At 51.9% G+C, this 24,477-nt stretch overlaps 1 protein-coding gene across 1 annotated transcript in view; it reads right to left on the reverse strand.

Annotated features, from left to right (window-relative positions):
• SRCAP (Snf2 related CREBBP activator protein) overlaps positions 1 to 24,477 on the reverse strand; it is a 90,950-nt gene that overhangs the window by 27,165 nt on the left and 39,308 nt on the right. Inside the window, exons 20-29 of the mRNA XM_077789550.1 lie at positions 21,566 to 21,735; positions 19,534 to 19,609; positions 19,206 to 19,320; positions 17,457 to 17,621; positions 13,635 to 13,645; positions 13,283 to 13,529; positions 8,908 to 9,009; positions 6,363 to 6,413; positions 6,238 to 6,312; positions 2,887 to 3,257 (exon numbers count right to left, since the gene is read on the reverse strand). Coding sequence (XP_077645676.1) covers positions 2,887 to 3,257; positions 6,238 to 6,312; positions 6,363 to 6,413; positions 8,908 to 9,009; positions 13,283 to 13,529; positions 13,635 to 13,645; positions 17,457 to 17,621; positions 19,206 to 19,320; positions 19,534 to 19,609; positions 21,566 to 21,735 — 1,383 coding nt within the window. The remainder of the gene's footprint in view (positions 1 to 2,886; positions 3,258 to 6,237; positions 6,313 to 6,362; positions 6,414 to 8,907; positions 9,010 to 13,282; positions 13,530 to 13,634; positions 13,646 to 17,456; positions 17,622 to 19,205; positions 19,321 to 19,533; positions 19,610 to 21,565; positions 21,736 to 24,477) is intronic.

Genomic DNA, 24,477 nt, shown 5'->3' on the forward strand with positions numbered 1-24,477 from the left:
GGATTCCTGCGGGGGGAAAAATCAGGAATGTCAGGGGAAAAAAACCCGGAGAGAATCGGAGTTGAAATGGGGGAGATACGGGAACAAATCGCAATTAAAAACCTAAAAATCTGCACGTAAATAGCACAAATTTATCCCAAATTCTGAGAAATTCCTGGGATTTCTGTGGGGAAAAAATCGGGAATGTCCGGGGAAAAAACCCGGAGAGAATCGGAGCTGGGATGGGGAAAATATACCCAAAAATCGGAATTAAAAACCTAAAAATCTGCACTGAAATACCCCAAATTTATCCCAAATTCTGACAAATTTCAGGGATTCCTGCGGGGGAAAAATCGGGAATGTGAGGGGAAAAAAACCCGGAGAGAATCGGAGTTGAAATGGGGAAAATATACCCAAAAATTCTAATTAAAAATCCCAAAAATTGACATTAAATCAGGCCAAAATCTGCTCTAAACCAGCCCCAAATTCTGCCAGATTTTAGAGATTTCTGAGGAGAAAAAAACGGGAATGTCAGGGGAAAAAACCCGGAGAGAATCGGAGCTGGAATGGGGGAGATACGCCCAAAAATTGGAATTAAAAATCCCAAAAATTGACATTAAATCAGGCCAAAATCTGCTCTAAACCAGCCCCAAATTCTGACAAATTTCTGGGATTTCTGTGAGGAAAAAATGGGAAAAAAATCGGGAATGTCAGGGGAAAAAAACCCGGAGAGAATCGGAGTTGAAATGGGCGAGATATGGGAAAAAATCGCAATTAAAAACCTAAAAATCTGCACGTAAATAGCACAAATTTATCCCAAATTCTGACAAATTCCTGGGATTCCTGCGGGGGGAAAATGGGAAAAAAATTGGGGAATGTGAGGGAAAAAACCCGGAGAGAATCGGAGCTGGGATGGGGGAGATACGCCCAAAAATTGGAATTAAAAATCCCAATAATTGACACTGAAATAGAGAAAAATGATCCCAAATTCTGAGAAATTTCAGGGATTTCTGTGAGGAAAAAAATCGGGAATGTGAGAGGAAAAAAACCCGGAGAGAATCGGAGTTGAGATGGGGAAAATATACCCAAAAATTGGAATTAAAAATCCCAATAATTGACACTAAAATAGAGAAAAATGATCCCAAATTCTGACAAATTTCAGGGATTTTTGAGAAAAAAAAAGGGAAAAATTTGGGAAAATTGAGGAAAAAAATCCGGAGAGAATCGGAGTTGAAATGGGGAATATACAGGGAAAAATCGCAATTAAAAAATCTAAAATTCTGCACTAAAATACTCCAAAATTTATCCCAAATTCGGACAAATTTCTGGGATTTCTGTGAGGAAAAAATGGGGAAAAAATCGGGAATGTGAGGGGAAAAAAAACCCGGAGAGAATCGGAGTTGAAATGGGGAAAATATACCCAAAAATCGGAATTAAAAAACCCCAAAATTTCCCTAATTTCTCCTCGTTTCCCCCAAATGTCCCGAAATTCCCCCAAATCCGCCAAATTTCCCCAAAACCCCCCAAATTTCCCCAAAATCCCCAAATTCCAATTGAAAATTCCCAAGTTTCCCCCCAAAATCCCCCAATTTCCAGCCAACATCCCCCAAATTTCCCCAAAATCTCCCAAATTTCCCCCAAAATCCCCAAATCCCCCAAATTTCCCCAAAACATCCTCAAAATCCCCTAAAATTTCCCCCAATTTTTTCCACAAATTGCCCCCAAAATCCCCAAATTTCCCCCCAAAATTCCCCAAAAATCCCCCAAATTTACCCCCAAAATCCCCAAATTTCCCACCCAAAACCCCCAAATTTCCCCTCCCCCACCCCCAAACCTCCCAAATCCCCCCAAAATCCCCCAAAATCCCCCAAATTTCCCCAAAATCCCCCAAATTTCCCCAAAACCCCCAAAATTTTCCCCAATTTCCCTAAAAATCCCCCAAAATCCCCCAAAACTCCCCAAATTGTCCCCAAAATCCCCCAAATTCCCCCAAATTTCCCCAAAATCCCCCAAATTCCCCCAAAACCCCCCAAATTTCCCCAAAATCCCCAAATGTCCCCAAAACCCCCCAAATTCCCCCTAAATCCCCCCCAAAATCCCCCAAATTTCCCCAAAATTTCCCAAATTTCCCCAAACCCCCCAAATCCCTCCCAAAATCCCCCAAATCCCCCAAAATCCCCAAATTTCCCCAAAACCCCCCAAATTTCATCAAAATCCCCCAAATTTCCCCCAAGTCCCTCCCAAAATCCCCCAAATTTCCCCCAAGTCCCTCCCAAAATCCCCCAAATTTCCCCAAAATTTCCCAAAAATCCCCCCGAAACCCCCCAAACCCCCCAAATCCCTCCCAAATTTCCCCAAAATCCCCCCAAATATCTCCCAAATTTCCCCAAATCCCTCCCAAATTTCCCCCAAATTTCCCCAAAAATCTGCCAAAATCCCCCAAATTTCCCCAAAATGCCCAAATTTCCCCAAAATCCCCCCAATTCCCCCAAATCCCCCCAAAATCCCTCAAATTTCCCCCAAAATCCCCCAAATTTCCCCAAAATCCCCCAAATTTCCCCAAAATGCCCAAATTTCCCCAAAATCCCCCCAATTCCCCCAAATCCCCCCAAAATCCCTCAAATTTCCCCCAAAATCCCCCAAATTTCCCCAAAATCCCCCAATTTCCCCCAAATTTCCCCCAAAATCCCCAAATTTCCCCAAAACCCCCTGAATTCCCCCAAAATCCCCAAATTTCCCCCAAATCCCCCCAAAATCCCCCAAATAGCCCAAAATCCCCCCAAAACCCCCCAAACCCCCCAAAACCCCCCAAAACCCCCCAAACCCCCCAAATTTCCCCAAATCCCCCAAATTCCCCCAAATTTCCCCAAAATCCCCAAATTTCCCAAATTTCCCCCATTTCCTCACCAGGTAGAAGGGGGAGCGCGGGGGGGGCGGCGGCTGCCGGCGGGGGGGGAGGGGCCTCGGCGAGAGGGGCGTGGCCAGGCCCGGAGGGGGCGTGGCCTGAGCCAGAGTGGGCGTGGCTTGGGTCAGAATGGGCGTGGCTTGGCTCGCAGTGGGCGTGGCTTGCGCGGGAAGGGGCGTGGCCTGCACAGCGATGGGCGTGGCTTGGACCGCAGTGGGCGTGGCCTGAGCCGCAGTGGGCGTGGCTTGGACCGCAGTGGGCGTGGCCTGTGCCGCAGTGGGCGTGGCTTGCGGCGCGGGGGGCGTGGCCTGGCTCGGAGGGGGCGTGGCCATGGGGGGGCTCGGCCCCGCCCCCGGCTCCTCGCGGGGAGGGGCTGCGGAGAGAGAGAGGGGAGGGCTCAGGGGGGATTTCGGGGGGAATTCGGGGGATTTTGGGAAAATTTGGGGGGTTTTGGGGGGAATTTGGGGATTTTGGGGAAATTTGGGGATTTTGGGGAAATTTGGGGGATTTTGGGGGAAAATTGGGGGAATTTGGGGGGCAATTTAGGGGATTTTGGGGAAATTTGGGGATTTTGGGGAAATTTGGGGAATTTGGGGGAAAATTTGGGGAATTTGGGGGGAATTCGGGGGATTTTGGGGAAATTCGGGGATTTTGGGGGGTATAAGGGGTGGGGGAGGGGAAATTTGGGGGATTTTGGGGGAAATTTGGGGAATTTGGGGAAATTTGGGAATTTTGGGGAAATTTGGAGGATTTTGGGGGAAAATTTGGGGAAAATTTGGGAATTTTGGGGAAATTTGGGGGATCGCAAGGATGGGGGAGGGGAAATTTGGGGGATTTTGGGGAAATTCGGGAATTTTGGGCGGTATCGGGATGGGGGAGGGGAAATTTGGGGGTTTTGGGGAAATTTGGGGGATTTTGGGGGGAATTTGGGGGATTTTGGGAAAATTTGGGAATTTTGGGGGGTGTCGGGGGTGGGGGAGGGGAAATTCGGGGGATTTTGGGGGGAAATTTGGGGAAAGTTTGGGAATTTTGGGGAAATTTGGGGGATTTTGAGGGGAAATTTGGGGAAAGTTTGGGAATTTTGGGGAAATTTGGGGGATTTTGAGGGGAAATTTGGGGGGTCCCAAGATTAGGGGAGGGGAAATTTGGGGGATTTTGGGGCGAATTTGGGGAATTTGGGGGGAATTTGGGGGATTTTAGGAAAATTCGGGAATTTTGGGGGGTGTCGGGGGTGGGGGAGGGGAAATTTGGGGGGTTTTGGGGGGAAATTTGGGGAAAATTTGGGAATTTTGGGGAAATTTGGGGGATTTTGGGGGGAATTTTGGGGAAATTTGGGGGATTTGGGGAAAATTTGTGAATTTTGGGGAAATTTGGTGGATTTTGGGGAAATTTGAGGGGTCCCAAGGATGGGGGAGGGGAAATTTGGGGGATTTCGGGGGGAATTTGGGGAAAATTTGGAAATTTTGGGGAAAATTTGGGAATTTTGGGGGGTATCATGGGTGGGGGAGGGGAAATTTGGGGGGTTTAGGTCAGAATTTTGGGGAATTTTGGGGAATTTTGGGGGATTTGGGGAATTTTGGGGGGTCCCAAGTTTGGGGGAGGGGAAATTTGGGGGATTTTGGGGGGAAATTTGGGGGTTTTGGGGGGAAATTTGGGGTTTTTGGGGCAGAATTTGGAGAATTTTAGGCGATTTTGGCGATATTTGGGGGGATTTTGGTGCCAATTTGGGGGAATTTTTGGGGCATTTTTGGGGTCAATTTTGGGCCATTTTTGGGTCCATTTTGAGGCACTTTTGGGCCAATTTTGGGGCCATTTTGGGACCATTTTTTGGATCATTTTTGGGGCCATTTTGGGGCCATTTTTTGGGTCAATTTGGGTCTATTTTGGGCCATTTTTGGGACCATTTTTGTCCATTTTTGTGTCCATTTGGGGCCGTTTTTTGGGTCCATTTGGGGGCATTTTTTGAGGACAATTTGGACATTTTAGGGGCATTTTTGCAGCCATTTTGGGGAATTTTTGTGGCCATTTTTAGGCCATTTTTGGGTCCATTTGGGACCATTTTTGGGTTAATTTGGGACCATTTTGGGGCCATTTTGAGGCAATTTTGGAACCAATTTTGGGGCATTTTTTGAGCCCATTTTGGGGCATTTTCCGGTCATTTTTTGGGTCCATTTGGGGACATTTTTGGGCATTTTTGGAGCCACTTTGTGCCCATTTTTAGGCCCATTTGGGGCCATTTTTTGAGTCCATTTGGGGCCGTTTTTTGGCCATTTTGTGCCCATTTTTAGGCCGTTTTTTGGGTCCATTTGGGGCCGTTTTTTGAGGACAATTTGGACATTTTTGTGGCCATTTTTGGGTCCATTTGGGAATATTTTTGGGTCCATCTGCGGCCGTTTTTTGAGAACAATTTGGACATTTTTGCGACCATTTTTAGGCCATTTTGGGGACATTTTTTGGGCCCATTTGGGGATGTTTTTTGGGTCCATTTGGGTCCATTTTGAGGCCATTTTTAGAGCCAATTTGGGGCCATTTTTTGGGTCCATTTGGGGCCGTTTTTTGGGTCCATTTGGGTCCATTTTTGGGTCTATTTGGAGCCGTTTTTTGAGGACAATTTGGACATTTTTGTGGCCATTTTTTAGTCCATTTGGGGATGTTTTTTGGGGCCGTTTTTTGGGGGAATTTGGGGCAGTTTTTTGGGCATTTTGTGCCCATTTTTAGGTCCATTTGGGGATGTTTTTTGGGTCCATTTGGGTCCATTTTTGGGCATTTTTGGAACCACTTTGAGGCCATTTTTAGGTCCATTTTGTGGCCATTTTTGGGTCCATTTGGGTCCATTTTTGGAGCCACTTTGTGCCCATTTTTAGGCCCATTTGGGGCCGTTTTTTGGGTCCATTTGGGGCCGTTTTTTGAGGACAATTTGGACATTTTTGTGGCCATTTTTGGGTCCATTTGGGAATATTTTTGGGTCCATCTGCGGCCGTTTTTTGAGAACAATTTGGACATTTTTGCGACCATTTTTAGGCCATTTTGGGGACATTTTTTGGGTCCATTTGGGGCTGTTTTTTGGCCATTTTTAGGCCCATTTTGAGGCCATTTTTGGGTCCATTTGGGAATATTTTTGGGTCCATTTGGGGCCGTTTTTTGGCCATTTTGAGGCCATTTTGAGGCCATTTTTGGGTCCATTTCAGGACAGTTTTGGGTCCATTTTAGGCCATTTTTTGATCCATTTTTAGGCCATTTTTGGGTCCACCTGGGGCCGTTTTTTGAGGACAATTTGGCCATTTTTGTGGCCATTTTTGGGCCGTTTTGGAGCCGTTTTTCGGGGCAATTTCGGGCTTTTTTGGGTCACTCACCCGTCTCCGGCGCGGCGGCCCCGGGCGGGGGCGGGGGAGGGGCGGCGGGCAGCACCCGCAGCAGGGGGGGCGGGGCTGGGGGGAGGGGCCGGGGGGTGGGGGAGGGGCGGGGGGCGGCCCCTGGCGCACCACGATCTTCACCACCCCTCCCCCGCTGTTCACCAGCGGCGCCGGCACTGCGGGAGGGGGAGAAGGGGGGTCAGGGACCCCGAAATCGCCCCGAAATCGCCCCGAAAACAGCCCAAATACACCCCGAAATCACCCCAAAATCACCCCGAAATCGCCCCAAAATCACCCCGAAATCGCCCCGAAATCGCCGCCAAAATCACCCCGAAATCGCCCCAAAATCACCCCGAAAACAGCCCAAAATCGCCGCCAAAATCACCCCGAAACCACCCCAAAATCACCCCAAATACACTCCAAAATCACCCCGAAACCGCCCCAAAATCACCCCAAATACACTCCAAAATCGCCCCAAAATCACCCCAAAATCACCCCAAAATCACCCCGAAATCGCCCTGAAAACAGCCCAAATACACCCCGAAATCACCCCCAAATCGCCCCAAAATTGCCCCCAAAATCAGCCCGAAAACAGCCCAAATACACCCCAAAAAAACCCCCAAGTCGCCCCAAAATCACCCCGAAATCACCCCAAAACCAGTCCAAATACACCCTGAAATCGCCCCAAAATCACCCCAAAAACAGCCCAAATACACCCCGAAATCACCCCGAAATCACCCCGAAATCGCCCCCAAATTGCCCCAAAATTGCCCCCAAAATCAGCCCGAAAACAGCCCGAATACACCCCGAAATCACCCGAAAATTGCCCCGAAATCGCCCCCAAATACACCCCGAAATCACCCCCAAATTGCCCCAAAATTGCCCCCGAAATTGCCCCGAAAACAGTCCAAATACACCCCGAAATCACCCCAAAATCGCCCCAAAATCACCCCTAAACCGCCCTGAAAACAGCCCTAATACACCCCGAAATCGCCCCGAAATTACCCCAAAATCACCCCGAAAACAGCCCAAATACGCCCTGAAATTACCCTGAAATCAGTCCCAAATACACCCCAAAATTACCCAAAATCACCCCAAAATACACCCCGAAATTACCCAAAATCACCCCAAAATTATCCCGAAATCACCTCAAATTCACCCCAAAATCACTCCAGAATTACCCAAAAAATACCCTGAAACTACCCCAAAAACATCTGACAATCACCCCAAAATTACCCAAAATCACCCCAAAACCACCCCAAAATTCCCCGAAGTTACCCAAAATCACCCAAAATTACCCAAAAAATACCCCAAAACCACCCCAAAAACATCTCAAAATCACCCCAAAATTACCCAAAATCTCCCCAAAATCACCCAAAATTACCCAAAAAATACCCCAAAACCACCCCAAAAACATCTCAAAATCACCCCAAAATTACCCAAAATCTCCCCAAAATTACCCCAAATTACCCAAAAAATACCCCAAAACCACCCCAAAAACATCTCAAAATCACCCCAAAATTACCCAAAATTACCCAGAATCTCCCCAAAATTACCCCAAATCACCCCAAAACCACCCTAAAATTACCCCAAATTACCCCAAATATCCAAATTCTCCCCAGAGGAACCCTAAAACCGCCCAAAACCTCCCTGTGCCAGCTGTGCCCAGCTGTGCCCAGGTGCCCCCAGGTGTGCCCAGGTGCGCGCCCAGTTGTGTCTAAACCCCTCCCCAGGTGTGCCCAGGTGAGTGTCCGAGTGCCCAGGTGTGTCTAACCCCCTTCAGGTGCCCCCAGGTGTATCTCAGGTGCCCCCAGGTGTGCCCAGGTGAGTGCCCAGGTGTGTCTAAACCCCCCCAGGTGCTCCCAGGTGTGCCCAGGTGTATCTCAGGTGCCCCCAGGTGCCCCCAGGTGAGTGCCCAGGTGCCCCCAGGTGCGCGCAGGTGTGTCTAACACCCCTCAGGTGTGCCCAGGTGCCCCCAGGTCTATCTCAGGTGTATCTCAGATGCCCCCAGGTGTGCCCAGGTGCCCCGAGGTGAGTGCCCAGGTGCCCCCAGGTGTATCTCAGGTGCCCCCAGGTGTGTTTAACCCTGCCCAGGTGTATCTCAGGTGTGCCCAGGTGAGTGCCCAGATGTGTCTAACCCCCTGCAGATGCCCCCAGGTGTGCCCAGGTGTATCTCAGGTGCCCCCAGGTGAGTGCCCAGGTGCCCCCAGGTGTGCCCAGGTGTATCTCAGGTGTGCCCAGGTGTATCTCAGGTGTGCCCAGGTGTCCCCAGGTGCCCCCAGGTGAGTGCCCAGGTGCCCCCAGGTGTGCCCAGGTGTATCTCAGGTGCCCCCAGGTGAGTGCCCCGGTGCCCCCAGGTGTGCCCAGGTGCCCCCAGGTTTGCCCAGGTGTATCTCAGGTGCCCCCAGGTGTCCCCAGGTGTATCTCAGGTGCCCCCAGGTGTGCCCAGGTTACTCCAGGTGTGCCCAGGTGCCCCCAGGTGAGTGCCCAGGTGCCCCCAGGTGTGCCCAGGTGTATCTCAGGTGCCCCCAGGTGAGTGCCCAGGTGCCCCCAGGTGTATCTCAGGTGCCCCCCGGTTGCCCCCGCCCTCACCTTGCGCCGCCGCCAGGGGGAGCCCCATTCCCGCGGGGGGCGGGGCCGGGGGCGTGGCCAGCGCGGCCGAGGCCCCGCCCCCCGGCGCCGCGGGGCCGCCCAGGGGCGCCAGCAGGGCCAGCTGGGTGGGCGGGGCCAGCAGGTGCTGCCCCCCCGCGGCCACCAGGTGCACCACGTGACCTGCGGGGGGTCAGCGCGGGGTCACGACGCATTCCCAAAAACCCCTCCCCGAAATTCCCACATTTTTCCCATTTTTCCCCACGTTTTTCCCTCTTTTTTACCCAATTTTTGGCGATTTTTCCCGTTTTTTCCCACCCCGTTTTCTTCCCGAATTCCTCCCCGAACTTCCCTCCCAAAATCCGAAAAAATCCCCAAAAATTCCTCCCAAAATTCCTCCCAAAACCCCCCAAAAAAATCCCAAAATTCCTTCCAAAATTCCCAAAAAATCCCTGAAATTCCTTCCAAAATTCCCCAAAAATTTGCCCCAAAATTCCCCCCAAAATCCGAAAAATCCCCAAAAATTCCTCCCAAAATTCCCCAAAAAAATTCCTCCCAAAATTCCCCCCAAAATTCCTCCCAAAACCCCAAAATTCCCAAATTTTCCCATTTTTCCCCATTTTCCACCCTTTTCCACCAAATTTTTTGGGATTTTTTCCCATTTTCCCCGCACTTTCTTCCCAAAATTTTTCCCCGAAATTCCCCCCAAAATCCGAAAAATCCCCAAAAATTCCTCCCAAAATTCCCCCCAAAATTCCCAAATTTTCCCATTTTTTCCCCAATTTTTTTCCCATTTTCGTCCCCCGTTTTCTTCCCAAATTTCCCCCCAAAATTCCCCATTTTCCCCAAAAATTCCCCTCAAAATCCCAAAAGATCCCCAAAATACCTCCCAAAATTCCCCAAAATTCCCCCCAAAATCCCAAAAAATCCCCAAAATTCCTCCCAAATTTCCCAAAAATTCTTCCCAAAATGTCTCCCAAAATTCCACAAAAATTCCTCCCAAAATTCCCCGAAATTCCCAAATTTTCCCATTTTCCCCATTACCCCCTTTTTCTCCCCAATTTTTTGGTGATTTTTTTTCCCTTTTTTCCCCCCGTTTTCTTCCCGAATTCCTCCCCGAAATTCCCCCCAAAATCCGAAAAATCCCCAAAAATTCCTCCCAAAATTCCCCCCAAAAATTGCTCCCAAAATTCCTCCCAAAATTCCCAAATTTTCCCATTTTTTCCCCAATTTTTTTCCCATTTTCGTCCACCGTTTTCTTCCCAAATTTCCCCCCAAAATTCCCCATTTTCCCCAAAAATTCCCCTCAAAATCCCAAAAGATCCCCAAAATACCTCCCAAAATTCCCCAAAATTCCTTCCAAAATTCCCAAAAAATCCCTGAAATTGCCCCCAAAATTCCCAAAAATTCTTCCCAAAACTCCCCTCCAAATTCCCCAAAAATCCACAAAATTCCTTCCAAAATTCCCCAAAATTCCTCCCAAAATTCCCAAAAATTCTTCCCAAAATTTCTCCCAAAATTCCCCCCAACATTCCACAAAAATTCCTTCCAAAATTCCCCGAAATTCCCAAATTTTCCCATTTTTTTCCCCCATTACCCCCTTTTTCTCCCCAATTTTTTGGTGATTTTTTCCCGTTTTTTCCCCCCACCGTTTTCTTCCCAAATTCCTCCCCGAAATTCCCAAAAAATCCGAAAAATCCCCAAAAATTCCTCCCAAAATTCCCCCCAAAAAATTCCCCCCAAAATTCCTCCCAAAACCCCAAAATTCCCAAATTTTCCCATTTTTCCCCATTTTCCACCCTTTTCCACCAAATTTTTTGGGATTTTTTTCCCATTTTCCCCGCACTTTCTTCCCAAAATTTTTCCCCGAAATTCCCCCCAAAATCCGAAAAATCCCCAAAAATTCCTCCCAAAATTCCCCCTAAAATTCCCAAATTTTCCCATTTTTTCCCCAATTTTTTTCCCATTTTCGTCCCCCGTTTTCTTCCCAAATTTCCCCCCAAAATTCCCCATTTTCCCCAAAAATTCCCCTCAAAATCCCAAAAGATCCCCAAAATACCTCCCAAAATTCCCCGAAATTCCCCCCAAAATCCCAAAAAATCCCCAAAATTCCTCCCAAATTTCCCAAAAATTCTTCCCAAAATGTCTCCCAAAATTCCCCAAAAATTCCTCCCAAAATTCCCCGAAATTCCCAAATTTTCCCATTTTTTTCCCCATTACCCCCTTTTTCTCCCCAATTTTTTGGTGATTTTTTTCCCTTTTTTCCCCCCGTTTTCTTCCCGAATTTCCCCCCAAAATCCCCAACTTTTCCCCCAAATTTTCCCCCAAATCCCCAAATTCTCCCCAAAATTACCCCAAAAATCCCCAAATTTTCCCCCAAACCCCCAAATTTCCTCAAATCCCCAAATTTCCCCCCAAATTCCCGAATTTCCCCCAAACTTCTCAAAATCCCCAAATTTCCCCCAAACCCCCAAACTTCCCAAAATCCCCAAATTTCCCCCCAAATCCCCAATTTTTTCCCAAAATCCCCCAAATTTTCTCCCCAAACCCCCCATTTCCCCCCAAATTTCCCAATATCCCCAAATTTCCCCCCAAATTTCCCCCCAAATTTCCCAAATTCCCCAAATTTCCCCCCAAAACCCCAAATTCCCCAAAATCCCCGAATTCCCCCCAAATTTCCCAAATTTCCCCCCAAATCCCCAAATTCCCCAAATTTCCCAAATTCCCCAAATTTCCCCAAATTCTCCAAAATCCCCAAATTCCCCAAATTCCCCAAATTTCCCAAAATCCCCGAATTTTCCCCAAACCCCCAAATTTCCCCAAATCCCCAAATTCCCCAAATTTCCCCCAAATTCCCCAAAATCCCCAAATTCCCCCCAAATTTCCCAAATTCCCCAAATTTCCCCCCAAACCCCCAAATTCCCCAAAATCCCCAAATTTCCCCCAAATTTCCCCAAATCCCCGAATTCCCCAAATTTCCCCCAAATTCCCCAAATTCCCCAAAATCCCCCCAAATTTCCCCAATTCCCCAAAACCCCCAAATTTCCCCAAAACCCCCAAATTTCCCCAAAATCCCCAAATTCCCCAAAACCCCCAAATCCCCCAAATTCCAAATTCCCCAAATTCCCCAAATCCCCCAAATTCCCCAAATTCCCCAAATTCCCCAAATCCCCCAAATTCCCCAAATTCCCCAAATTCCCCAAATTCCCCAAATTCCCCAAATCCCCCAAATCCCCCAAATTCCCCAAATTCCCCAAATCCCCCAATTTTCCCCAAATTCCCCAAATCCCCCAAATTCCCCAAATTCCCCAAATTCCCCCAAATCCCCAAAATCCCCCAAATTCCCCAAACCCCCAAATTCCCCAAATTTTCCCCAAATTCCCCCAAATCCCCAAAATCCCCCAAATTCCCCAAATCCCCAAATTTCCCCCAAATCCCCAAATCCCCAAATTCCCCAAATCCCCAAATTTCCCCCAAATCCCCAAATCCCCAAAATCCCCCAAATTCCCCAATTTTCCCCAAATTCCCAAATTCCCCAAATCCCCCAATTTTCCCCAAATCCCCAAATTCCCCCAAATCCCCCAAAATCCCCAAATCCCCCAAATTCCCCCAAATTCCCCAAATCCCCAAAATCCCCCAAATTCCCCAAATTTTCCCCAAATTCCCCCAAATTCCCCCAAATCCCCCAAATCCCCAAATTCCCCCAAATCCCCAAATCCCCAAATTCCCCAAATTTTCCCCAAATTTCCCCAAATCCCCAAATTCCCCCAAATCCCCCAAATTTCCCCAAATTCCCCAATTTTCCCCCAAATCCCCAAATTCCCCAAATTTTCCCCAATTTTCCCTAAATCCCCCAAATCCCCAAAATCCTCCAAATTCCCCAAATCCCCCAAATCCCCCAATTTTCCCCAAATCCCCCCAAATCCCCCAGTTTTCCCCAAATCCCCAAATCCCCCAAATTCCCCCAAACCCCCAAATTCCCCAATTTTCCCAAATCCCCAAATTCCCAAATCCCCCAAATTCCCCAAAATCCCCAAATTCCCCCCAAATTCCCCAAAATCCCCAAATTCCCCCCAAATTCCCCAAAATCCCCAAATTCCCCCCAAATTTCCCAAAATCCCGAAATTCCCCCCGAATTCCCCAAAATCCCCAAATTCCCTCCAAATTCCCCGAATTTCCCCCAAATTCCCCAAATTTCCCCCCAAATTTCCCCAAATTCCCCGCATTTCCCCCAAATTCCCCAAAATCCCCCCCAAATTTCCCAAAATCCCCAAATTCCCCAAAACCCCCAAATTCCCCAAATTCCCCAAATTCCCCCAAATTTCCCCAAATCCCCACATTTCCCCCAAACCCCCAAAATCCCCAAATTTCCCCCAAATTCCCCCAAATTTCCCCAAATCCCCCAAATTCCCCCAAATTCCCAAATTTCCCACATTTCCCCCAATCCGCCACTCACGTGCCAGCCCCCGGCCGGGGGGCGGGGCCAGCGCCAGCTGCCGCAGCGCGGGGGCGGGGCTTAGGCCGGAAGGGGCGTGGCTTAACCCGGAAGTGGCATGTCCCACCCCGGAAGGGGCGTGGCCAATCCCGGCCGGGCTGACGATGGCGGGGGCGTGGCTTAGCGCGGAGGGGGCGGGGCTTAGCGTCACTTTCCCGCCCTGCAGCTGCAGCGTCAGAGGGGGCGGGGCCGGCGCGGGGGGCGGGGCCTGGCCCGGCGGGGGGAGGGGCCCCGCGGGTTTGGCCACGCCCCCTCCGGCCGCGGTGGGGGAGGGGCGGGGCGGGGCCAGGGCCGCCAGCTGGCCCAGGCTGACCACTTCGCCGGCTGGAAAAAGAGGAAAAAACGGGAAAAAACGAGAAAATTTGGGGGTTTGGGGAGCCCAAAATGGCGTCCCGGGGGTGGGGGAGGGGGTAATTATGGAAATTGTGCGGTGGGTATGCAAATTAGGGTGATTAAAGGGGGTTTGGGGACACAATTAGGGGGTTTTGGGAGGAAAAACGAGAATTTGGGGGTTCAAAATGGCGCCCTAGGGGTGGGGGAGGGGGTGGGTATGCAAATTGTGCGGTAGTTATGCAAATTAGGGCGGTTAAAGGGGGATTTTGGGAGATTTTAGGGGGATTTGGGAGGAAAAACGGGAATTTGGGGTTTCAAAATGGCGCCCTGGGGGTGGGAGAGGGGGTGGGTATGCAAATTATGTGGTGATTATGCAAATTAAGGGATAATTTGGGATATTAGAGAGGAATTTGGGAGATTTTAAAGGGATTTTGGGAGGAAAAACGGGAATTTGGGGGTTCCAAAATGGCGTCCTGGGGGTGGGGGAGGGGGTGGGTATGCAAATTGTGCGGTGGGTATGCAAATTAGGGTTATTAAAGGGGGTTTGGGGACACAATTAGGGGGGGTTTTGGGAGGAAAAATGGGAATTTGGGGTTTCAAAATGGCGCCGAGGGGGTGGTATGCAAATTGTACAATGGGTATGCAAATTAGGGTGATTAAAGGGGATTTTGGGAGATTTTAGGGGGATTTTAGGGGGATTTGGGAGGAAAAACGAGAATTTGGGGTTCCAAAATGGCGTCCCGGGGGTGGGGGAGGGGGTAATTATGCAAATTGTGCGGTGGGTATGCAAATTAGGGCGGTTAAAGAGGGTTTGGGGACACAATTAGGGGGTTTTGGGAGGAAAAACGGGAATTTGGGGGTTCAAAATGGCGCCCTGGGGGTGGGAGAGGGGGTGGGTATGCAAATTATGTGGTGTTTATGCAAATTAGGGGCTGATTAGGGAGATTAGAGGGAAGTTTGGGAGATTTTAGAGGGATTTTGGGAGGAAAAATGGAAATTTGGGGTTTCAAAATGGCGCCCTGGGGGTGGGAGAGGGGGTGGGTATGCAAATTATGTGGTGATTATGCAAATTAAGGGATAATTTGGGATATTAGAGAGGATTTTGGGAGATTTTAAAGGGATTTTGGGAGGAAAAACAGGAATTTGGGGATTCCAAAATGGCGTCCCGGGGGTGGGGGAGGGGGTAATTATGGAAATTGTGCAGTGGTTATGCAAATTAGGGCAATTAAAGGGGGTTTGGGGACAAAATTAAGGGGATTTGGGAAAAAAAACCAAAAATTGGGGATTCCAAAATGGCGCCCTAGGGGTGGGGGAGGGGGTGGGTATGCAAATTGTACAATGGGTATGCAAATGAGGGCGGTTAAAGGGGGATTTTGGGAGGTTTTAGGGGGATTTGAGAGGAAAAACGGGAATTTGGGGTTTCAAAATGGCGCCCTGGGGTTGGGGGAGGGGGTGGGTATGCAAATTGTGCGGTGGTTATGCAAATTAGGGCGGTTAAAGGGGGTTTTGGGGAGATTTTAGGGGGATTTGAGAGGAAAAACGAGAATTTGGGGTTCCAAAATGGCGCCCTGGGGGTGGGGGAGGGGGTGGGTATGCAAATTGTACAATGGGTATGCAAATTAGGGCGATTAAAGGGGGTTTGGGGACACAATTAGGGGGATTTGGGAGGAAAAACGGGAATTTGGGGTTTCAAAATGGCGTCCTGGGGGTGGGGGAGGGGGTGGGTATGCAAATTGTGCGGTGGGTATGCAAATGAGGGTGGTTAAAGGGGGATTTTGGGAGATTTTAGGGGGATTTGGGAGGAAAAACGAGAATTTGGGGATTTCAAAATGGCGTCACGGGGGTGGGGGAGGGGGTAATTATGCAAATTGTGCGGTAGTTATGCAAATTAGGGCAGTTAAAGGGGATTTTGGGGAGATTTTAGGGGGATTTGGGAGGGAAAACGGGAATTTGGGGATTCCAAAATGGCGCCCTGGGGGTGGGGGAGGGGGTGGGTATGCAAATTATGTAGTAATTATGCAAATTAAGGGATAATTTGGGATATTAGAGAGGATTTTGGGAGGTTTTAAAGGGATTTTGGGAGGAAAAACGGGAATTTGGGGATTCCAAAATGGCGTCCCGGGGGTGGGTATGCAAATTAAGTGGTGGTTATGCAAATTAGCAGCTAATTAGGGAGATTAGAGCGGGTTTTGGGAGATTTCGGGGGGTTTTAGGGTTTGAAGGAATTTTGAGGAAATTCGGAGCAATTTTGGGGAAATTTTCAGAGCGGATTTTAGGAGTAGAAAGTTTTAAATAACACTCATGCAAATGAGATGCAAATGAGATGCAAATGAGCACAAAAGGAAGGTTTAGGGAAGGGTTTTGAAAGAATTTGGGGGAATTTTGACGAAATTTGGGAAAATTTTAAGGAAAATTTTGAGAATGTTTTTTTTAAGGACCAGAAAGTTTCAAATAGCACTCATGCAAATGAGATGCAAATCATATGCAAATGAGACAAAGCCAGGACTTCCAGTGGAATATTTTGAGACAATCTGGGGGAATTTGGAGGAATTTTAACGAAATTTGGAGAAATTTTGGGGAAAACTCCCGGGAATTGTTTCAAGGAGGGGAAAAGCTTTGAGGGCGCGGTCATGCAAATGAGATGCAAATGAGATGCAAATGAGCAGAGGGGGAAGGGTTCAGGGGAAGGGTTCTGAGAGGATTTGGGGAAATTTTGAGGAAATTTGAAGAAATTTTGGGGAAAGTTTCAGAACGGTTTTTAGGACTAGAAAGGTTCAAATTGTACTCGTGCAAATGAGATGCAAATGAGATGCAAATGAGCACAAAAGGAAGGTTTGGGGAAGGGTTTTGACAGGATTTGGGGAAATTTTGAGAAAATTTGGAGCAATTTTGGGGAAATTTTCAAAATGGTTTCTAAGGACTAGAAAGTTTTAAATGGCACTCATGCAAATGAGATGCAAATCATATGCAAATGAGACAAAGCCAAGACTTTCAGTGGAAAATTTTGAGACAATCTGGGGGAATTTGGGGGAATTTTAACGAAATTTGAAGAAATTTTGGGGGGAACTCCCGGGAATCGTTTCAAGGAGGGGAAAAGCTTTGAGGGCGCGGTCATGCAAATGAGATGCAAATGAGATGCAAATGAGCAGAGGGGGAAGGGTTCGGGGGAAGGGTTTTGAGAGGATTTGGGGGAATTTTGAAGAAATTTGAAGAAATTTTGGGGAAAGTTTCAGAACGATTTTTAGGACTAGAAAGGTTCAAATTGTACTCGTGCAAATGAGATGCAAATGAGATGCAAATGAGCACAAAAGGAAGGTTTGGGGAAGGGTTTTGAGAGGATTTGTGAGAATTTTGAGGAAATTTGGAGAAATTTTAAGGAAAAATTAGAGAATGGGTTAAGAACTAGAAAGCTTCAAATAAATCTCATGCAAATGAGATGCAAATGAGATGCAAATGAGACTAAAGCAATCCTTCCAGTGGAAAATTTTGAGACAATCTGGGGGAATTTGGAGGAATTTTAACGAAATTTGGAGAAATTTTGGGGGGAAACTCCCGGGAATCGTTTTAAGGAAGGGAAAAGCTTTGAGGGCGCAGTCATGCAAATGAGATGCAAATGAGACAAAAGCAAGACTTTCAGTGGAAAATGTTGAGAAAATTTGGGGGAATTTGGAGGGAATTTGGGGGAATTTTAACGAACTTTGGAGAAATTTTGGGGAAAACTCCCGGGAACCGCTTCGAGGAGGGGCAAAGCTTTGAGGGCGCGGTCATGCAAATGAGATGCAAATGAGGGGGCGTGGCTTACAGGGCAGGCGGGCCTGCATGTCCGGGGCCAGCAGCAGCCGCTGGGGCAGCGCGAAGGCGGCGACGGGCGGGGCCGGCGCTGGCCCCGCCCCCTTCCCCAAATTTGGGGTGGGCGTGGCCGGGGGGGCGGGGCCTCCCGCGGGGGTGGGCGTGGCCAGGGCGGCAGCTGGCGGGAAATCGGGTTAGGCCACGCCCACCTCATTTGCATACGGCGAGCTCCACCCACCCAGCCCCACCCCATTACTTTTAAGGCCCTGATACTGATTAAATGTATTAAGCTCCGCCCCTGCCTAATTAAGACCCATCCTAATTAAGCCCCAGCAATTAACCCACCCCTAATTAACCCCACCGCAATTAACCCCACCCCTAATTAAGCCCTACCCCCAATTAACCCCACCACAATTATCCCCACCCCTAATTAACTCGCAATCAAGCCCCACCCATAATTAACCCCACTCCCAACTAACCCCACCCACTCAAGTCCCTCCCCCAATTAACCCACCCCAATTAATTAAATTACCCCAATTAACCCCACCCCCAATAAACTGTCAATCAAGCCCCACCCCCAATTAACCCCACTACTAATTATCCCCTCCCTAATTAACTCCACCCCTATTATCCCCACTCCCAATTCACCCCACTCTAATTACCCCCACCCCCAATTAATTAACCCTACCCAATCAAGCCCACCCCTAATTAACCCCACTCCCAATTAACCTTACCCCAATTAACCCCAACCCCATTAACCCCACCCCTAATTACCCCCACCGCCAATTAATTAACCCCACCCCCATTAACCCCACCCCAATTATCCCCACCCCCAGTTAATCCCACCCCCATTATCCCTACCCCCAATTAATTAACCCACCCCTAATTAACCCCACCCCCATTAACTCCACCCCTAATTAACTTCAACCAAATTATCCCCACTCCCAATTAATTAACCCCACCCCCATTAACCCCACCCCCAATTAACCCCTCCCCTAATTAACCCCACCCTAATTAACCCACCCAAACTAACCCCGCCTCTAATTAACCCCATCTCTAATTAACCCCACTCCTAGTTAATTAACCCACCCCAAGTAATCCCGCGCCACTACCCCCACACCTAATTAACCCCACTCTAATTATCCCCACCCCCAATTAATTAACCCCACCCCTAATTAACCCCACTCTAATTATCCCCACCCAAATTAACCCCACCCCCATTAAACCCACCCCTAAATAACCCCACCCCTAATTAATCCCATGCCCAATTAACCCCACCCCAATTAATTAACCCCACTCCAATTAACCCCACCCCCAATTAACCCCACCCCAATTAACCCCACCCCCCATTAACCCCACCCCCACTAACTCCACCCCTAATTAATCCCATGCCTAATTAATTAACCCCAAACCTAATTAACCCCACCCCAATTAACCCCACCCCAATTAACCCCACCCCCAATTATCCCCCACCCCAATTAACCCCACTCTAATTATACCCACCCCCAACTAATTAACCCCACCCCCATTAACTCCACCCCTAATTAATCACATGCCCAATTAATTAACCCCACCCCAATTAATTACCCCACCCCTAATTAGCCCCACCCAAATTAACCCCACTCTAATTATCCCCACCCCAATTAACCCCAACCCCCATTAACCCCACCCCAATTAACCCCACTCTAATTACCCCCACCCCAATTAGTGACCCCACCCCAATTAACTCCCCCCCACCCCCGCTCATGGCCCCGCCCCTCACCGTGATTGGCCGCCGCGGGGGGCGTGGCCAGCAGCGTGGGCGGGGCCAGCGCCAGCCCCAGGTTCAGCCCCGCCCCTTGTGACGTCACCAAGGGGGCGGGGCCGGCGGGCGGGGCCTGGGCGGGGCCCAGCGCCACGAGGGGCGGGGCCACCAGCAGGGGGGCGTGGCCTGGGGCGGAGGGGGCGTGGCCACCGGCGACGGGGGCGTGGCTTTGCGCAGAGGGGGCGTGGCCTGGAGCCAATGGGGCGCTGCCTGGAGCGGAGGGGGCGTGGCTTGAGGCGGAGGGGGCGTGGCTCGGGGCGGAGGGGGCGGGGCCAGGCGAGGCCACGCCCCCGGGGGCGGGGCGGGGGGCGGGGAGCAGCAGCACCGCCCGAGGCTCCGCCCGCGGCGCCGGCTGCAGCATCCTGCGGGGAGGGGGCGGGGTCAGCGCGGGGCGTGGCCAGGTGTGCACAGGTGTGCCCCAAGCCCGCCCGGGTGTGCCCAGGTGTGCCCAAAATCCACCCAGGTGTGCCCAAAATCCACCCAGGTGTGCCCAAAACCCGCCCAGGTGTGCCCAGGTGTGCCCCAAGCCCGCCTGGGTGTGCCCAGGTGTGCTCAAAACCCACCCAGGTGTGCCCAGGTGTGCCCAGGTGTGCCCAAAACCCGCCCAGGTGTGCCCAGGTGCGCCCCAGGTGTGCCCCAAACCCACCCAGGTGTGCCCAGGTGTGCCCCAGGTGTGCCCCAAACCCACCCAGGTGTGCCCAGGTGTGCCCCAGGTGTGCCCCAAACCCGCCCAGGTGTGCCCAGGTGTGCCCAGGTGTGCTCAAAACCCACCCAGGTGTGTCCAAAACCCGCCCAGGTGTGCCCAGGTGTGCCCAAAACCCGCCCAGGTGTGCCCAGGTGTGCCCAGGTGTGCTCAAACTCCACCCAGGTGTGCCCAAAACCCGCCCAAGTGTGCCCAAAACCCGCCCAGGTGTGCCCAGGTGTGTTCAAAACCCGCCCAGGTGTGCCCAGGTGTGCCCAAAACCCGCCCAGGTGTGCCCAGGTGTGCCCAGGTGTGCTCAAACTCCACCCAGGTGTGCCCAAAATCCACCCAGGTGTGCCCAAAACCCGCCCAGGTGTGCCCAGGTGTGCCCCAAGCCCGCCTGGGTGTGCCCAGGTGTGCTCAAAACCCGCCCAGGTGTGCCCAGGTGTGCCCAGGTGTGCCCAAAACCCGCCCAGGTGTGCCCAGGTGCGCCCCAGGTGTGCCCCAAACCCACCCAGGTGTGCCCAGGTGTGCCCCAGGTGTGCCCCAAACCCACCCAGGTGTGCCCAGGTGTGCCCCAGGTGTGCCCCAAACCCGCCCAGGTGTGCCCAGGTGTGCCCAGGTGTGCTCAAAACCCACCCAGGTGTGTCCAAAACCCGCCCAGGTGTGCCCAGGTGTGCCCAAAACCCGCCCAGGTGTGCCCAGGTGTGCCCAGGTGTGCTCAAACTCCACCCAGGTGTGCCCAAAACCCGCCCAAGTGTGCCCAAAACCCGCCCAGGTGTGCCCAGGTGTGTTCAAAACCCGCCCAGGTGTGCCCCAGGTGTGCCCCAGGTGTGCCCAGGTGTGCTCAAAACCCGCCCAGGTGTGCCCAGGTGTGTTCAAAACCCGCCCAGGTGTGCCCCAGGTGTGCCCCAGGTGTGCCCAGGTGTGCTCAAAACCCGCCCAGGTGTGCCCAGGTGTGTTCAAAACCCGCCCAGGTGTGCCCCAGGTGTGCCCAGGTGTGCTCAAAACCCGCCCAGGTGTGCCCAGGTGTGCCACAGGTGTGCCCCAGGTGTGCCCAAAACCCACCCAGGTGTGCCCAGGTGTGCCCAAAACCCACCCAGGTGTGCCCCAGGTGTGCCCAGGTGTGCTCAAAACCCACCCAGGTGTGCCCAGATGTGCCCAAAACCTGCCCAGGTGTGCCCAGGTGTGCCCCAGGTGTGCACAAATGTGCTCAAACTCCACCCAGGTGTGCCCAAAACCCGCCCAGGTGTGCCCAGGTGTGCCCAGGTGTGTTCAAAACCCACCCAGGTGTGCCCAGGTGTGCCCAAAACCCACCCAGGTGTGCCCAGGTGTGCCCAGGTGTGTTCAAAACCCACCCAGGTTTGCCCAGGTGTGCCCAAAACCCACCCAGGTGTGCCCAGGTGTGCCCAGGTGTACCCAAACCCCCCAGGTGAGTGCCCAGGTGTACCCAACCCCCCCAGGTGTACCCAACCCCCCAGGTGAGTGCCCAGGTACCCCCAGGTGAGTGCCCAGGTGTACCCAACCCCCCCAGGTGTACCCAACCCCCCCAGGTGTACCCAAACCCCCCAGGTGCGTGCCCAGGTGTACCCAACCCCCCCAGGTGCGTGCCCAGGTGTGCCCAGGTGCGCCTCACCTGTTGACCTTCATGCGGACGGGCTTGGGGCGGGGCGGGGGCTCGGGGGCGGCGGCCACGTCCCACAGGAGGCGCCGCGTCAGGCGGAAGCGCGGCAGGAACCAATCGGCCGCGTAGCGGGACAGGTGAGCCTCCAGCGCCACCAGCTCGAACGGGGACAGGTCCACCTGCTGGGGACACACCTGTGACACACCTGTGACACACCTGACACACCTGTGTCACACCTGTGCCCGTCATTGATACACCTGAGTGACACCCCCAGGCTCAGGTGAGCCTCCAGCGCCACCAGCTCGAACGGGGACAGGTCCACCTGCTGGGGACACACCTGTGACACACCTGTGTGACCCCTGACACACCTGTGTCACACCTGTGACACACCTGTGTCACACCTGTGTGACCCCTGACACACCTGTGTCACACCTGTGACACACCTGTGACACACCTGTGTGACCCCTGACACACCTGTGTCACCTGTGACACACCTGTGCCCACCCCCAGGCTCAGGTGAGCCTCCAGCGCCACCAGCTCGAACGGGGACAGGTCCACCTGCTGGGGACACACCTGTGTCACACCTGTGTGACCCCTGACACACCTGTGTCACACCTGTGTCACCCGTGACACACCTGTGACACACCTGTGTCACACCTGTGTCACACCTGACACACCTGTGTCACACCTGCGTCACCTGTGACACATCTACATCCATCCCTGATACACCTGAGCGAGCTCAGATACACCTGTGACACACCTGTGTGACCCCTGACACACCTGTGACACACCTGTGTCACCTGTGTCACACCTGTGTCACCTGTGACACACCTGAGTCACACCTGTGTCACCTGTGACACATCTGTGCCTGTCATTGATACACCTGAGTGACCCCTAACACACCTGTGTCACCTGTGTCACATCTGTGTCACCTGTGTCACACCTGTGTCACACCTGTGCCCGTCATTGATACACCTGAGTGACAGCCCCAGGCTCAGGTGAGCCTCCAGCGCCACCAGCTCGAACGGGGACAGGTCCACCTGCTGGGGACACACCTGTGACACACCTGTGTGACACCTGACACACCTGTGTCACACCTGTGCCCGTCATTGATACACCTGAGTGACACCCCCAGGCTCAGGTGAGCCTCCAGCGCCACCAGCTCGAACGGGGACAGGTCCACCTGCTGGGGACACACCTGTGACACACCTGTGTGACACCTGACACACCTGTGTCACACCTGTGACACACCTGTGTCACACCTGTGTGACCCCTGACACACCTGTGTCACACCTGTGTCACCTGTGACACATCTACATCCATCCCTGATACACCTGAGCGAGCTCAGATACACCTGGGACACACCTGTGTGACCCCTGACACACCTGTGACACACCTGTGTCACACCTGTGTCACACCTGTGTCACACCTGTGTCACCTGTGACACACCTGTGCCCGTCATTGATACACCTGAGTGACTCCTGACACACCTGTGTCACACCTGTGTCACCTGTTGTCACACCTGTGACACACCTGTGTCACACCTGTGTCACACCTGTGTCACCTGTGACACACCTGTGACACACCTGTGACACACCTGTGACACACCTGGGACACACCTGTGTCACACCTGTGTGACCCCTGACACACCTGTGTCACCTGTGACACACCTACACCCATCCCTGGTACACCTGTGTCACCTGTCCCTGTCTCACCTGTGACACACCTGAGTGACACCTGGGTGACACCTGGCTATAACCGAACTGCCCCAGGTGTGACTGAACCTCTCCAGGTGTGTCTCACCCATCCCAGGTGTGTCTGTACCTGTCCAGGTGTGTCTCACCTGTCCCAGGTGTATCCCAGGTGTGTCTCACCTGTCCCAGGTGTGTCTGTACCTGTCCCAGGTGTGTCTCCCACCCACCCCAGGTATCTCTCACCTGTCCCAGGTGTGTCTCACCTGTCCCAGGTGTGTCTCACCTGGAAGGGGTGCGGCTCCAGCGCCCGCAGCACCAGCGCGGGGGCGCCCAGGCTGAGGCCAGGTGTGTCTGTACCTGTGTGTACCTGTCCAGGTGTGTCTGTACCTGTCCAGGTGTGTCTGTACCTGTGTGTACCTGTCCCAGGTGTGTCTGTACCTATCTCAGGTGTGTCTGTACCTGTCCCAGGTGTATCTCAGGTATCTCTCACCCATCCCAGGTGTGTCTGTACCTGTCCCAGGTGTGTCTGTACCTGTCCCAGGTGTGTCTCCCACCCATCCCAGGTGTCTCTCACCTGTCTCAGGTGTGACTGTACCTGTCTGTACCTGTCCAGGTGTGTCTGTACCTGTTCCAGGTGTGTCTGTACCCGTGTGTACCTGTCCAGGTGTGTCTGTACCTGTCCCAGGTGTATCCCAGGTACCTCTCACCTGTCCCAGGTGTGTCTCCCACCCACCCCAGGTGTGTCTCACCTGCCCAGGTGTGTCTGTACCTGTCCCAGGTGTGTCTCACCTGCCCAGGTGTGTCTCACCTGCCCAGGTGTGTCTCACCTGGAAGGGGTGCGGCTCCAGCGCCCGCAGCACCAGCGCGGGGGCGCCCAGGCTGAGGCCAGGTGTGTCTGTACCTGTGTGTACCTGTCCAGGTGTGTCTGTACCTGTCCCAGGTGTGTCTGTACCTGTGTGTACCTGTCCAGGTGTGTCTGTACCTATCTCAGGTGTGTCTGTACCTGTCCCAGGTGTGTCTGTACCTGTCCCAGGTGTGTCTCCCACCCACCCCAGGTATCTCTCACCTGTCCCAGGTGTGTTTCACCTGCCCAGGTGTGTCTCACCTGGAAGGGGTGCGGCTCCAGCGCCCGCAGCACCAGCGCGGGGGCGCCCAGGCTGAGGCCAGGTGTGTCTGTACCTGTCTCAGGTGTGTCTGTACCTGTCCAGGTGTGTCTGTACCTGTGTGTAC

The sequence above is a fragment of the Lonchura striata genome, chromosome 35 (genome assembly GCF_046129695.1).
Source record: "Lonchura striata isolate bLonStr1 chromosome 35, bLonStr1.mat, whole genome shotgun sequence".
Lineage (NCBI taxonomy): Eukaryota > Metazoa > Chordata > Aves > Passeriformes > Estrildidae > Lonchura > Lonchura striata.